Raw genomic sequence first — 15,268 nt, 5'->3', positions numbered from 1 at the left:
ATAAGCTCGGGAATAAGATTATTAGAGCATCCCCAATCATACTTTTTAGAGCATTTCCAAGGAAAGAGGGAAATGATGAGTTACAGTCTTTTCACCAAACTGAAACTTTAGATTATGTTAGATTTATTTTCTTTTCATGAAAAATCATTCTTAAATGGGAAGAGTATTTGAGAAGGTAATATATATATTTTCATTTTAAAGAGGTACTCCGTCCGTCCCTCTGTAGCTGAGTCGTATTTCTTTTTTGGTTGTTCCACTGTAGCTGAGTGATTTACTATTTTGGTAAAAAGCATCAATTTTTCTTTTCTCTTACTTTATTCTCTCTCCTTCTCTCTACCTTTTTCCTTTCCGACTTTATTCTCCATACACTTAACTCACTTTTAGCACTGTTTCTTAAATCCTGTGCTGAAAAGAAACGCCTCTACTACAGAGGAACGGAGGGAGTACTTTATTTACTTCTCCATTAATGGAGAGGAATGGAGAGGTAAAATTTTATAACCACCATATTTACCTTCTTTTCATGAAAAATCATTCTCCAAGAGAGAAGATATTTGCGAGTGTATTATACATTATTTGTTTTGGAAATCATTTTGTACTACCTTTTTTATTTTAGAAATTAATTTATCTTTCTATATACTTTTTTTCTTTGGAGTTTGTTATTTTTTGGATGCAGTACAAGACAAGACTTGGAGGCTAAGAAAAAAAATATTTTGAATTTCATTTATTTCCTAGTTAGTAAAATTAGGAAAAATATTAATTTTCCTTCTACAAATTAGGTTTTCCTTTTGCTTATTTTCCTTATAGTTATTTTTGCTTATAATCTTTTTAGTTATTTTCTTTCCATAAGTTTTGAATTTCCCTTTGCCTATATAAAAGGCCCCATTATTGATTTTAAAAGAAAGACTTTGAATATATAATTTTGCATTGAGTTTTTATACTCCAAAGTTCTCAATAAGTTTGAGTTCTTTATTACCAGTTCAGTCATTCTCATACGTTTCTGCGTTTCATTTGCGTCAGAAGGCTATATTTCTCTTTTGGAGTATGTAAATAGATTATATAACTTTTCTATATATCCTTCCTCTTTGGAAATGATGCTCTTAGCTAAGAGCACGATTGCGGGCCCGGCCCCCCTTTTATCCATTTTTTATTCTCTGCTCTTAGCTAAGGCACAATATCCCCAATCGTGCTCTACGTTAAGGCATGCTTCATGGGTCCTACTATTCTATTATTCAAATTAAATACTTCAATTACTAAAACACTTCCATAATTATAAAATACATTAGTAAACCCAAAATATGATTACAAATTCCCAAAAAATAAAAAAAGAGCATAACTAAAATTCCTAAAACGTGAGAATTGCATAATTTTGATGATTGTATTGGGCTGGGGGTTTTCCCGGCCACCCCGGTTCCTGGGCCCCCAATGGAACTTTTTTGCTTTTTCCTTTTCCTTTAATCGCTTTGCACAACATCCCCGGGGGGCCCCCTTTCCCCCGGTTCCCCTCCCGGTTGGTGTTGTGAAGGGCCCCTTTGGCATCGGCCCCCCATTTTGGGTTGGTGTCCCCCGGCTACATCTTGGACACCGAAACATGGAATCGAACATCTTCTAAATTTTTCGCCCAAAAGAACGGGTCAAACATTGGTTTATTTCCCAAGAAACCCCACCGCTATCGCGCCCGACATCGGGGGGGTTTTCCCAAAAATTTAAAAGGACAACGGAAAGGCCGAGCGGGGGCCCGGTTTGCCTAGGGCCCCCGGGGGTTTTTTGCTTTCCCCCGGGGAAAGCCCCCTTTACTTGAAATACCCGGACCCAGGAGGGGGGGGGGGACCTTAAACCCCGTACCGGCGAGGGGATGACGGAGCCCCAAATAATTATTTAATAATGTGATTTAAAACACATACAACAAATTACAATAGCAAAATGAAAAACATAGTCAAATAATTCGGTGCAAAATGAAAAACATAGTCAATATTGTCGAAGTACAAAGATATGTTTTAGTTGCATTGTCATTTGGTCGTTCTTGTTGTTGAGCTCTTTTCTGTAAAATAAGTCTTCTTTCGTTTTGAAAGTAAGCACGACTACGAGGATCGTCTATAGAACTTCAAAATGTGTTAGTTGATCATTTGTGAGAACAATACACAAATTTTGAGTCTTGAATTTTACTTATTTGGTATGCATATTGTGATATAATTTTGTAATTTTGAAATTTTTATATGTGTTATACCGTCCCACTTTAGGAGTTCCGGTTTACTACTTTTGGGTGACCCATTTTAGGAGTCCCGGTTGTAATATTCCATAATTGGTAATAAGCCTCACATTCCACTCACCTTCTTCCACTCACATTTTATTATAAAACCAATATATAAAAGCAGGACTCACTTTCCACTATATTTTTTCACCAACTTTCCTTTATATTTCTTAAAATCCGTGCCGAACTCAACCGGGACTCCTAAAGTGGGACGGAGAGAGTACAATTTATGTTTTAATTTTATTATAGCATGTTTAATGTATTTTAATTTCCAAGTTAGTGTAATTTTTTTAATACAAAATACATTTATTACATAAATATATTATAGGATGCAAATTTTATTTAATTATTTAATTTCTTTAAATTATTGATAAAAAGGTGTGGGATTAAGATGTAATTTAAATAAGTAAGTAGGTATAACTGAAAAAGTATTAAAAATAGGTGAATCGAGAATATTATTTTGGATTCGGAATTAGAGTAAATTATAGAAGTAAAATTAGTACTAAGATGACATGACTCAAAAATAAATATAAGTTTAGTGTAAATGGTTGCAGAGATAATTACGCATGAACACTTCATTTTGCTGAAATTTATAACTCTTTAATGTTTAAGCTGATAGGAGACACATTGGAGACTTGATCATGCAGTTAAAATTTATTTTATTTACATAATTTTTTTTATCTGCCGAAGAATATAGAAAACTTGAAAGTACAGAGTAATAGAGGACTTTAAAAATTATCTGTTCAATAATTGTTACAAGGAAAAACTAAAATAAAATAAAAAAGATAAAATGTTATGTAACAGATGATGGTTGAAAATTGATTTGTGCTGCAAGGAATTTGTGATTATTTTATGTGATTGGTGACGATTCAGTGAACCAAATTTTGTTGCGATTGTTGTTTCATAGGATAAGAGCAAACACCTAGTCACCCATTTGTTTCGTGACACATGGGTGCTACATAATTAAACTATTCAAAAGAAACAAAACTAACAAATGCAGACTATCAAAAATAGAAACCAAAATTGCAGTCTATTAAAATTTTTTAAAAAAATGAAATCATTATACAAGAAGTATCGTGATCATGTTATCGTCAATTAATTTTAAGATAGATGATACCATATATTTATTGTGCACTGATCTAGCAGTCAATCTAAAACACATAGGACACAAAATTTAAGACGCAAGTATTAAGAAAGTTTTTAAAAATGGATGTATGCAAATAAAACAGAAAAATAAATACTATTCCATCTGTCCTAGCTAAGATGATACACTCTTCTTTTTAGTTTGCCCCAAATAAGATGACACATTCCTATTTTTGGTATCTTTCCCTCTACAATTAATACATTCAATCATTTTTTCTTACTCTAATTAAATATTCAACTTTCTTTCTCTTTCTATTTAATACTTACGCTCACTTTTTCTCTCTGCAATTAAGGACATCCACAATGGGGCGCCCTATGCACCGCCACGTCAGCATTTTATCCTCCTCCTATTCCACCTGCAGTGGGGCGGACTATAGCCCGCCCTAAGCGACGCCCTAAACATTTTATCTATTATTTGAATATTTAAATACTTCAAAATTTGGAAAACCAGCTTCATTTCATTAAAATTCAAACATTACAATACGAAATAAAAAAACTACAATTTCTCGACGGCGGCGGTTGCGGTTCCAAACTTCTTCAATCATGTCGGTCATGAGCTGAGTATGGTCTTGTTGGTTGTGCATTGAGGCCTATCGCTGTAGAACCGCACCGAAGCCCAGTCGGTAATCCTCGAGTGACAGGCGAGGTCGCCGTGCTGGAGCTAGATCCGGCTTCATCATCCACCCAATTGGTGACATGTCCACGTTCTTGTTCGACTATCATGTTATGCATGATGATGCACGCATACTATGGCGTCGGCGATGACTTCCTTGTACCAGAAACGGCGCAGCGACCTTTCACGATTGCCCACCGCGATTGGAGCACCCCAAAAGCGCACTCTACATCCTTCCGTGCGGACTCCTGCTATACCGCAAACAAGACTCTCCTTTCACCGATTGGGCAGCTGATCGTCTTAAAAAAAACGGGCCACCTTGGGTATATGCCATCGGCCAAGTAGTACCCCATATGATGTGTGCGGCCGTTGGCAGTGAACTGAATGGCCGGACCGCGACCCCTGCACTGATCGGCGAATAGGGTGGACGAGTTGGGGACGTTGATGCCTTGGCTTCATTAACGGCATCAAACAAGGCTCGAGTCAAGGCCCGTCTGCAGCCATCCGATGTACTCAAATCGTAGTCGTCGGGATTCATTTTTGAGACGATGAGAGAGAATAATTGAAAAGTAATTGAAGAGATGTTAAATTGGAGTGTGTGAAATGGTAGAGAATAGTAGTGTTTAAATAAGAAATTTTTTTTGAAAAAATTCAAAACAAAAAACTAAACACGTGCCCATCGTCCGTGACCCATCGTCCGCGTCGTCCACAGTGGCGGACGATGGGTATCCTCCGCGCATCGTCCGCGGACGATGTATCGGGCGCGAACGATGGTTAACCCATCGTCCGCGATGCTGCAGTGGCGGACGATGCGACGGACGATGCATCGTCCGTGGCATCGTCCGCCCCATTGTATCGTCCGTCGCATCGTCCGCCCCATTGCGGATGCCCTAAACAAATTAACTAAGAACTTCTAAAATTCAATGCCGACTTAAGAAATGCGTCATCTAGCCGGGACGAATGGAGTATAATAACAGTCCAATCAGTGGAAAGAGCGAAGAAACTACTAGTACTAACATCGTCCGTCGCATCGTCCGCCCCATTGTATCGTCCGTCGCATCGTCCGCCCCATTGCGGATGCCCTAAACAAATTAACTAAGAACTTCTAAAATTCAATGCCGACTTAAGAAATGCGTCATCTAGCCGGGACGAATGGAGTATAATAACAGTCCAATCAGTGAAAAGAGCGAAGAAACTACTAGTACTAAATTTTATTAGTCATCCTTTCTATTATCAATTAATTTTAGAATTAGTTAAACACTATAAAATTTTATCATAGGATATATACACATATTTTGTATGAAAATTATCAAATTCAAGTAAAGGTTGTCGATCGATTAATCTAATAACAAGTTTTTTTCTGGTTAATTGCGTAGTCTTCCTTCAGGTTTGAGGAACACTAATCTTATCATTTCTTCCTAAGTAAACATCGATCTTTTTGTTTTCCTTTGATATTCTAACTCATTAATATAGGAAAGATGTCATTTTCGTAAGTATATAATTTGATACAATTAATAATTCCAGTCATAATTTACACATCCTTTATCACTTTTTTAAAGGATACTCCTTCCGTCCCAATTAGAAGTCACCATTTGACCGGGTACGGGTTTTAAGAAATGTAAAGAAAAGTTGATTGAAAAAGTTAGTAGAATGTGAGACCCATTTTTTATATATTGGTTTTATAATAAAATGTGAGTGAATTGAGTTAGTGGAATATGAGACCTACTTACTATTTATTGTAAAAATGAAGTGTGACTCTTAATTGGGGATGGACCGAAATGGAAAAGTGTGACTCTTATTCGGGGACGGAGGGAGTACTACAAGATTTTATATTAAATTAAATAGAATACAATGAAGAAAAAAATTTAATATATTAATGAGTAAAGAAAAGAGAGAATCTATCTCTTTAATAGAAAATGATCATTTAATTAGGACAAATAAAAAAGAAAACAAGATTACTCCAATGAAATTAATGGAGTAAATTTTAGTTATTATGTCACCTTATTTCAACTTTCTACCCGATGTTGATTTAGATCACAGCTTTCCCCTTCCACAAAAGCGTCATACTCTTTTTGCTATAAAGTTAATGCCAAAGGGATTCCATGTGAAGTAGCCTAAAAGTCCCATCCATTACAATTGGCTTCTTCAGATCATCAATCTTTTTTTTTTGTCAAAAGTAATTGCTCCATTAATTGAAAATGTTTGTGGAATCATTTGTTTCCACTATTTTGCTTCAGATTGGAGATGGCAAGTTAACGAATTTCTGTTTAGATGCTATAACACTAATTACACCATTTAAGATTCGAGATATCTGATTAATTGTTATTTTGCCATTGAACGATTTTGTAACATGTAAGCCTACAAGAATACTTGTATAAGATACAGATTTTCATATCTTTACTTAGGGTCGTTTGGTAGTTATGCTACAACAAGTTACAAGCTCATTTCTAGTTTTAACTGTGCATTTGGTAGTTATTTAACCTTAGTAAACAGCCCGTGTTATTTTTTTGGTCCAAGGAAGCACGCTTTGAAGTCTTTGTTTCACCTAGATTATTAACCCATAATTGGTTGGGTTAACTAACAATTTTGGAATTTGAACCAACATAGTGAAATAAAATTATTAAGTTATCCTCCATCTTCCCTATTCTCAGTACCATGATACATATCATAGTCATTAATTATCCTAATTAGGTGTAACAACTAACATGTCTAGGTTTTTATAATGGACTTACAATAATATCCTAAAGCATAATGGGCCACCAAATAATATAAATTGCCCATGCTGGATTGGATCAAGCATCAGGCCGTTGAATTGTATAAATGTAAACTTAAATGCCCTCCCCTTCCTAAATATATCAAATGATGACATGACTTTTTTATGAAACATGATGAAATAATTATTAATCTCAAGAAAATCAACAAAATAATTCGACTGAAGTTCTAAGCATCATCTCGTTTAAAATTTTACAGTACATCGTTGATTTTTTTTAAAAAAATCATAATTTCATGCAGTGCTTATAAGGCCAGATGTTGTTTCTGTAAAATGTAGAGATAGTGATGCTCAAATGGAAATGTGGAGAAAATGGTTACAATAAAAATTGAAAAGGAAACTATTATTTTCGAGCTATGTGTCACATGAAAGACTATATTTAACTTGTAAGAGTGAAGATTGAAGGAGCATCCTCAGATATTTGAAACTATTCAAAACTACAATAGCTAATTCTGTATCAAATGGATCCCTGACAAGTTAAATAATATTCTAGTCGAATCATGTAGGAGTAAATAAATTGATGAATTAAGGCAAGTTACAATATTGAAATCCAATTATTTACATGATTGAGCACCATCACAACTCGTCATTAGTAGATTTTGACGAAATAGCAAAGTCGTTGCATTGTGTCGATGAGATCAAGCTCTCCAACCATATCTCATCCGCGGTGACGGAGTTGGTCTCGTTGTTGCGGTGCCACGACCAGTGTGCGTGCGTGTTGTTCACCACCCTCAGCCGGCCATGCCCGAAGCTTGGCTCCCGAAACATTGAGATTGAAGGACTAGGGCTCTCAAACCTTTAACAATCAAAACAACAAATCACATTAGTAATGTATTAATCAGGCGATCACATTTGTAAAGCAAAGGCAACAAAGTTGAAGGGCATTTACGTCATTGCGAGTCCTTCTCTGTTGCCACCATCACCAATTGTGACATGAATAGGACCACATTGATCTGCCTTGTTATCATAAACCCTAGTCTGAAAATAAAAAAAAATCATAGATTTGTACCACATTTTTGTATCATAATATTACTATATGTATAACAAATAAATACTCACGAATCTTTCGTATGCGTGAACATGGCCAGCAAAGACCACATCAGCTCGCGCGTTGTACAAAATATTTTCCATGGAAACCCTCATAGTTTCGCCCTCGCCTTTATGGGCAGAATTGGTATTGTACCATGGCGCGTGGATCAACGCAAAAATCCAAGGGGTTTTGGACCTATCAACAGTTGCCAAGTCAGCTAGAAGCCAGGCGTACTGATCTGAGTCAACATTAAAATCCGTGTAAGAGCCAAGCATGAGGACGTGGGCCCCAGCCACGTCAAAGGAATAGTATAAGTTGGAAGGGGAGTTGCTTTCTTGGTAGGGCATTAGCCATCTAGCGTTATAGGCTGTGAAACCCTGAGGGTATATGATTGGGAAGGTTTCGATCTCGTGGTTTCCTTCGGTGACCATCCATGGCCTGGTGCTTGCGTACGGCTCCACCAGCTGTCCGAACGAGTCCCATAGCGGTTGCTGAGTGTCCGCGTAAGAAAGATCTCCAGGTAGGAGGAACACATCATAGTCCCTACCGCCCACGTGGGCTAAGGTTGACTCTGTCCATTCCGTCTGTCCTAGGTCACCTATTTATAACAGAGAAGCGGATACAGAAATTTATTTTGATATATACTTTCTAAATATCGAAAGAAAATAATATTAATACATTTTTTCATAATAAGATATTTTACACTACAATTCACACAAAATATCAAAAATAAGATAGTATTATATAAATAGAAAAAAAAAGACTTGGTCCCCACACCCTAAGGTGTGTCCGAATCAAGAAAAACATGTAGAATAAGGTTGAGAGGGGCTTTGCTTACCGGCAACGGCGAATTCGATGGGGAATGCGGAGGGGGGTGTCCGGAAAGTGAACTCGGGCCCACCGCCGCCGCATCTATAGTAGTAGGTGGTGCTGGGTTCCAATGGACCAATCTTGACGTGGTGAATTTCTCCTGAGGTGTAAAAGAAGTAGCGGTACGACGTACTATCCTCGCCGGTGGCGGACGCGCTGTATTGTCCGGCCGTTTTACCGTATTCGACGACGGATAGAGATTTTTCTTCCGTTATCCACGAAACCCTCATGTAATCCTTCCCTGCCAATGAAATGTGTACCTGATTTTTTAAAAGATTATTAAACAAAAAAAAATAAAGGAAATTAAATTATGTACTAGTATGATTTTACGAGCACATGTGTGTGAAATAAAATAACCTGTTGGGGAGCAGATTCGGGCCCTTTGAATTGCCGGAAAATGACGGGCCGGGGTGGCGGACGCGTGAATTCCGGTGAAACTACCGGTGCTGCGATAGCCAAACATAATAAGAAGAGGAGCAACATGATATTTCAGGCGTGATTGGCTTGTGATTTAATTTGATCTACTGTTGTAAATACTTCTACTTATAATAGATTCTGAGTTTTGAAGAAGAAATAAATAATGAAGAAATTATAAATGAGGAGTATACGACGAACCTATAGTGTTTGACCAAAATTGGTGATTTAAGGTACAATTAGTATTTGGTATACACATTCATCTAATATTATGCTAAAGTTTGCAATGTTTGGAACAATTAATTTTATTGACTTTCATATTTAAAATATTTGACTACACACATTTCACATACAAAAAAAAATCAAATAGAAAATAATACTATTTAAAATATTGTAAAATTCTATAAGAAAAATGATAAATAATATTTTAAAAATGGCTTTCATAATATCTCAAACTTGGTCCTAATTTGGCAATTTTTCATTAACTCGCAAAATTTGTGAATTTATCTTTTGTAGTGAATTTCCTATAAATTGAGGAAAAAAATTGTTTTTTCATGGGAAATTCACAACAGAACCTAAGCTCACTATTTTTATGATTAAACTTTAAGTTCGTGGGAAAATATAAAATTTTGGTCAAAGTTTGCAATTCTTTTAGGAACTAATTTTTATTAGATTATTCAAAAATTAATTTTATTACATTAATCATATATGGCAGGTAACAAAAAATAAAATTGTAATTTTTAATGTACCATTATGTTTGGTATATTTCTATAGTATATATATCTAGTTAGAAGTGAGATCCTATATATTTTCACTTGTCAAAGTTTATCGGTAGAACATACCAAATCATCTATATTGTCACTTTAGTATTCCTTCATTATTGATTTTTATTTCTCATATATCAGTCGCATTTGTTTTAAAAGTTTTATTATTTGATGTCTATGAAACATTCTAAAATTGTTTATAGTAATAAATAATTAATTAATTATCAATATATAGATTAGTCATAACCATTAATCACAGTAATCTTTAGTCCCCTATTACTAATTAATGCCACTTCATTTTTCTTTTGAGATGTCAAAATTGTTATACATATAAACCAGGATATAAAAGAGGGGTTAACAAAACAAATTAGAAGAGATTCAACGACTTCGTCGATTATTGACGCACAAATAAGTGTTCTTACTTCCGAAAGAGAACAAACCATTAGAAAGTAACGTGGAGTATATGTTTTTTCCAAATCTACGGTGAACTTGGATATATCTAGGTTTTGATGGAAAAATTCCTTCACTTATAATATATGTCCTAAAATTACAAAAAGAAGTACTCCAGTTCCAAATTGTAAAATTAATCACTTATAATGGAATAATTGATCAAAACAAAAAATTTGATCACTTGCAATGCAACGAGGGAGTACTAGTATTAGATTTTAGGATTATTAACCAGCTCCACTAACTTTTTTACATAATCATTATTGTAAATTGTTTACATATTGATGAGTGTAGGAATAATTGTCAAACTTCTCATTGACTTCTTGTCAATCTTATCCAATGGCGGATCCAGGAACTAATTATTGTGGGGTCGAATCATATAGTAAATATTTAATATAAATATTTATATAAAAATATATTTTAATTTAAATACCGTAACTCATACTAGTATCGATATTCTAAAATAAAATATTCACCCTATCGCATAAAAATAGACTATATCGCCACTCTATAAATAGACACTTCTATTTTTTTAAAAACTATTTTTCTCTTTTTTGAGACATGCCTTATTTTTCGCAAACAATATTTCAATCACTTTTATTTCTATATCTCTTCTATTTTACTAATTGTGCATTAAAAATCTCATGCCATCCCAAAATGTGTTAATGGGACGAAGAGTGTGTAATTTTTCCGTAACATCTCCAATTTTGAAATTTCAAAACTAATTTTAATATGAATAATAAGGTTGAAAACTTAATTACTCCCTCCGTCTCAAAAGAATATACAATTTGGTTTCGGCTGTTCGGCACGAGTTTTAATACAAAATGGGTAAAGTAAGACAGAGAGGTAGATATAAAAAATAATTAAAGTATTGTTAATGGAGAATGAGTCCCACCTCAATAGAGAGAAAAATTTTCCGAAATTGGAAAGTATCTTCTGGGACGGAAATAGTATAAACTAAAATTAGATGAAATTGAGATATATTTATTTTATATTATATTTATTAAAAGTATTATGTGTTTATTTTAAATAAGTTGATTTATAGATACATAAAAATAATAGAGTGAACTACAAAAATGGTCCCTGGACTATGGGTTTATCTCGCCCATAGTCCCCTGGACTTTAAAAATATCGCCAGTAGTCCCTGGACTAAGGGTTTATCTCGAAATTGGTCATTTTTGGTTTTTTTTGGTACGAAAATACCCTTTGAAAATACCCTTTGGTACGAAAATATCGCCAGTAGTCCCTTTGATATTAAAAGTGTAAAAAGACCAAATTGCCCAAACCCCCCAAAATAATATCAAAGGGTATTTTCGTACCAAAAAAAGCCAAAAGGACCAATTTCGAGATAAACCCTTAGTCCAGGGACTACTTGGCGATATTTTTAAAGTCTAGGGACTATGGGCGAGATAAACCCATAGTCCAGGGACCATTTTTATAGTTTACTCAAAATAATAATACTAGTACTTGACTACTTGTATATAACATTAATGGAAATTTTAGATTTGAATATATATTTAAATGACTTTCAAGAACTAATAGTACAAATTAAGAAAGAAAGAAAAGTTCAAAAGCCCATTCTACATTTAGTTAATTCAATTTAATCTAAGTTAAATTATGCAGTCACGTGTCATCTTTATTGATGCCTTTTAATTTATTTAATTTTAGTTTACAAGGTAAATATAGGGAAGATAATTATCTCTCTTCACCCAATACACAACCTTCACCCAATACACAACCTACCCATTTCCATTTCTCTCTCTTCAAAGAAAAACGAAAAGGCAGGCTCTTCTTTACTCCATTTCTTCTTTCTCGACTTCCGCCTCCCCTGCCGCATCCGAACGTCGCCCTCCCTCATTTTCTTCCTTTCTCTCTGCTCAATCTCATTATCTCACACTGGTGAGGTGGGGTCGGAGACGCGAATGCCGTAGGGTCGGAGGCCGATGGAAGGAGCTTCCCGGCGGCACTCCGAGGCTGGTGGTGGGGTCGGCCGACCCCGCCCGACCCCACCTGGATCCGCCACTGATCTTATCATATTTGAAAATGAAATATAAATTTATAACTTTAATATTTTTCTTAAGTTATCTCATAATGATCAAAATTGAAATATATATGGAGAAATCAAATATGATATGATGACAAAATGACATTGTTTTTATAATAGCAACGTTATTATGTTTTGAGTGTTATATAGTTAAATAATGTGGTTCTATTGTCATCCGCCAACTTTAATTTTGGCCATTGTGGAACAATTAAAAATAGTCTTGAATTAAAAAAGTTATTAGATTGATCAAGAAATTAACAAAAAATTATGTTTTAAGAAACAATTATATAAATCGATTATTAGTTTTAGAGAGAGCACATTATCACCCACGATCTACCTACATGGATAAACTTTTCACTGGACTACATCATAGTATATTGCAAAACAATATGCATCGAGTATGCATCCATCAAAAAATATAATCGAGTTTACTATGTATTAATTTATTGCTAAATAATATGTAACACGCCGAGTTATTGCTAGTTGCATACCAATTAACATGGCAACGTGGAAGCAATAAATGCAAATAAATAAATATAATAAATAGTTACATTAAAAACACACAAAAAATAGTGTTTTTTAAATTGACCAAAACAGGTTGATTATACAAATTAACAAAACCAATGTACTCATGTACCCATTTTCTTTCTCAAATTATAGAACATCCTAAGCCGGTGCTAATCTGATTAAGTGACCACGATTTGCAAGTATACTACGTTTCGAATCTAACTAATAAGTTGAATTTAGAGCCTGCATAATAACGATAATCACAATAATAACAACAACAACAACAACAATAATAATAATAATAATAATAATAATAATAATAATAATAATAATAATAATAATAATAATAATAATAATAATAATAATAATAATAATAATAATAAGTGAGGTGATGTAGATATAGCTCCATTTTATTTTATTTTTACCACAGGTGTTCTGAACCCATTTTTGACGGAATCCGACTAATTATGTTCGACCGGATTTGCGAATAAAGGCCAAAATCTCTCAGCGGGTGGTGGAGTTTGAACCCTCATAACCTTAAGGTCACTACGCGGCCAACTGCGCTGCAATTCATTAGTAGAGAAGCACTTATTTGATTGCTTGTGAACTAGGGACAGTTTCAGAAGAGGAATCAAGAACGTATATTCTAGGAATGTACTATATTCATAAATCGGACCACATGACACATGTAGAACTGAGATTGACAACGTTGTAGCTATCCTAAGTATCACACTCAATCAACCCTCTAAAGTCTAATCATATTTCATGCCAAGTCACACATTTCGTGACTTCATCCAATTCTTTTAGACTGAGTTAAATTAAGTGGGCGAGAAGCTTCACGTTGTGGTGAACGTGGTCCATCGGCAATTAACTGGCATGTTTCATTTGTTGACAATTTTATATCATCTCCAATTTTATGGAGTACTAACAGGTATATTCTTTGTATTATTGAATTTCGTACCATATGATAGCTGTAGATAGACTTCACATCAAATTCTTAAATACTTTAATCAACGACTTCTCAACTTTAAAAGTGTGTGAAATGGAATATGCATGAGATCATTCCCTGTAGAGCAGGACTGCCCACCATCAAATTTAATAATTTAGGCAAACTACTGAATTGATTACGCCAAAATTAATTTAAATAAGTTATTCATTTTTTCCTAGTCTATCCCTTGCTTCAAAGTCTTCTATTACATTTACTTTGTTTTCTGTAAGATGTCATTATCAAGTTATTCAATCCTCGTATAGAAATCAAAAGTGATGGAAGTAATTTTAGTGAAAAATAAGACGCACTTTATAAGAGAAAAAAGATTTGCTAAAAACAAAAATGAGCTATTTTTGTGGGACGGACCAATCTGGAAAAAGAAGACTATTTTACGAGACGGAGGGAGTAGTTGTTATTTTGTGCTTATTCCTACAAACATAATAGATTTACATATAGAATGAGGGAAAACAAACCCCACGATTTCTGAGCCTCAAAAACACACACATTCACTCCCGAAGCATCATAACTTGATTCAAGAGCAAGAGGAAGGCACCTGAAGCATCATAAATGATTTGAAGACTTCCATCCGTCCAGCTCGATCTCCATGACATCCATTCTCTCATTGTTCATGTTTTTTTTTTGTTTTCTACCGAATATTTTGTTAGATCACTTATGAATATGAGTGGCTAAAATTCTTTGTACGGTTTTTGGTGAAGACTACAAAATTTATATTTTGATTAATGCAATTGAACCTTTTTACCTAGATCTTGTGATTGTAAGTGTTCTCCTGCTTTTACTATTCTTTTGCCAAATCAACATGAGAACTATCTCCGTTTCACTAAATTATCCGAGAGATAGTTAGCTTTATGTGGTTAAGGGAACGATCATCATTTAGATTTTTTTTTTGATTGAATAAAGTTCAAACCACCAATGGCAGTGAGCATAAATGTTTCGACCCATCCGAAAACGGACAACAAGAGCGCCAAACAAGAACAAGCAACAAGCCAAAAACAAAGACACAAAAGAAACGAGCAACAAAGCCACGACCAACACACCTCCCACCAACAAAGAAAGCAGCAAAGAGGCAAAAGCAGCACCACTACCAAAAACCAAGACAATCCCAGCAGCAAACAAAAGGCAAAAGTGGAATTGGTTCTTTGATACCTTCTAGCCCATCTTCTAGCTTTGACCAGCTCATCATACATTTCTCCTGGTAGGAAAGGGGAGTTCGGGCACCACCCTTTTACCTATGAGCTGAGCCTCTACAAAATTAGTTTTCATTCAACCTCCCAATTTGGTTCAAAGTTTTGGAAAACAACTTTATTTCTAATCCACCATATGGACCATGTAATCACATAGAAAAGGGATGTCCATATGTTCTTATCGAACTTGTAGAAAGGTGCATCCATCCAAGTGAGAAAACACAAGAT

At 34.8% G+C, this 15,268-nt stretch overlaps 1 protein-coding gene across 2 annotated transcripts; it reads right to left on the bottom strand.

The window, feature by feature from the left end:
• Nucleotides 1–7,102: 7,102 nt before the first annotated feature.
• Nucleotides 7,103–9,208, bottom strand: LOC125207765 (purple acid phosphatase 22-like). Of its 2 annotated transcripts, none has more exons than XM_048107241.1 (5): nt 9,032–9,208; nt 8,643–8,934; nt 7,834–8,402; nt 7,664–7,752; nt 7,103–7,570 (listed from the first exon to the last, which is right to left on the bottom strand). In XM_048107241.1, exons 1-5 carry the CDS (start codon nt 9,155–9,157, stop codon nt 7,351–7,353), a joined length of 1,296 nt encoding a protein of 431 aa, XP_047963198.1. In that variant the 5' UTR covers nt 9,158–9,208; the 3' UTR covers nt 7,103–7,350. The 2 variants fall into 2 exon arrangements, with proteins under 2 accessions (XP_047963198.1, XP_047963200.1); XM_048107243.1 differs by having other exon boundaries at nt 8,643–8,915.
• Nucleotides 9,209–15,268: the final 6,060 nt, after the last annotated feature.

This window comes from Salvia hispanica, chromosome 2 (assembly GCF_023119035.1).
Source record: "Salvia hispanica cultivar TCC Black 2014 chromosome 2, UniMelb_Shisp_WGS_1.0, whole genome shotgun sequence".
Taxonomy (NCBI): domain Eukaryota; kingdom Viridiplantae; phylum Streptophyta; class Magnoliopsida; order Lamiales; family Lamiaceae; genus Salvia; species Salvia hispanica.
Note: the sequence above shows the minus strand (reverse complement) of the source record. Positions and strands in the feature narration are given on the sequence as shown.

Bases quoted from the DNA above. Each gene is read 5' to 3' on its own strand.
- LOC125207765 (XM_048107241.1), bottom strand. From the start codon at position 9,157: ATGTTGCTCCTCTTCTTATTATGTTTGGCTATCGCAGCACCGGTAGTT. The intron at 8,403-8,642 runs GTAAGCAAAGCC...TGTTATAAATAG, and splicing joins CATCGAATTCGCCGTTGCCG to GTGACCTAGGACAGACGGAA. The intron at 7,571-7,663 runs GTAAATGCCCTT...TGATTGTTAAAG, and splicing joins AGAGAAGGACTCGCAATGAC to GTTTGAGAGCCCTAGTCCTT.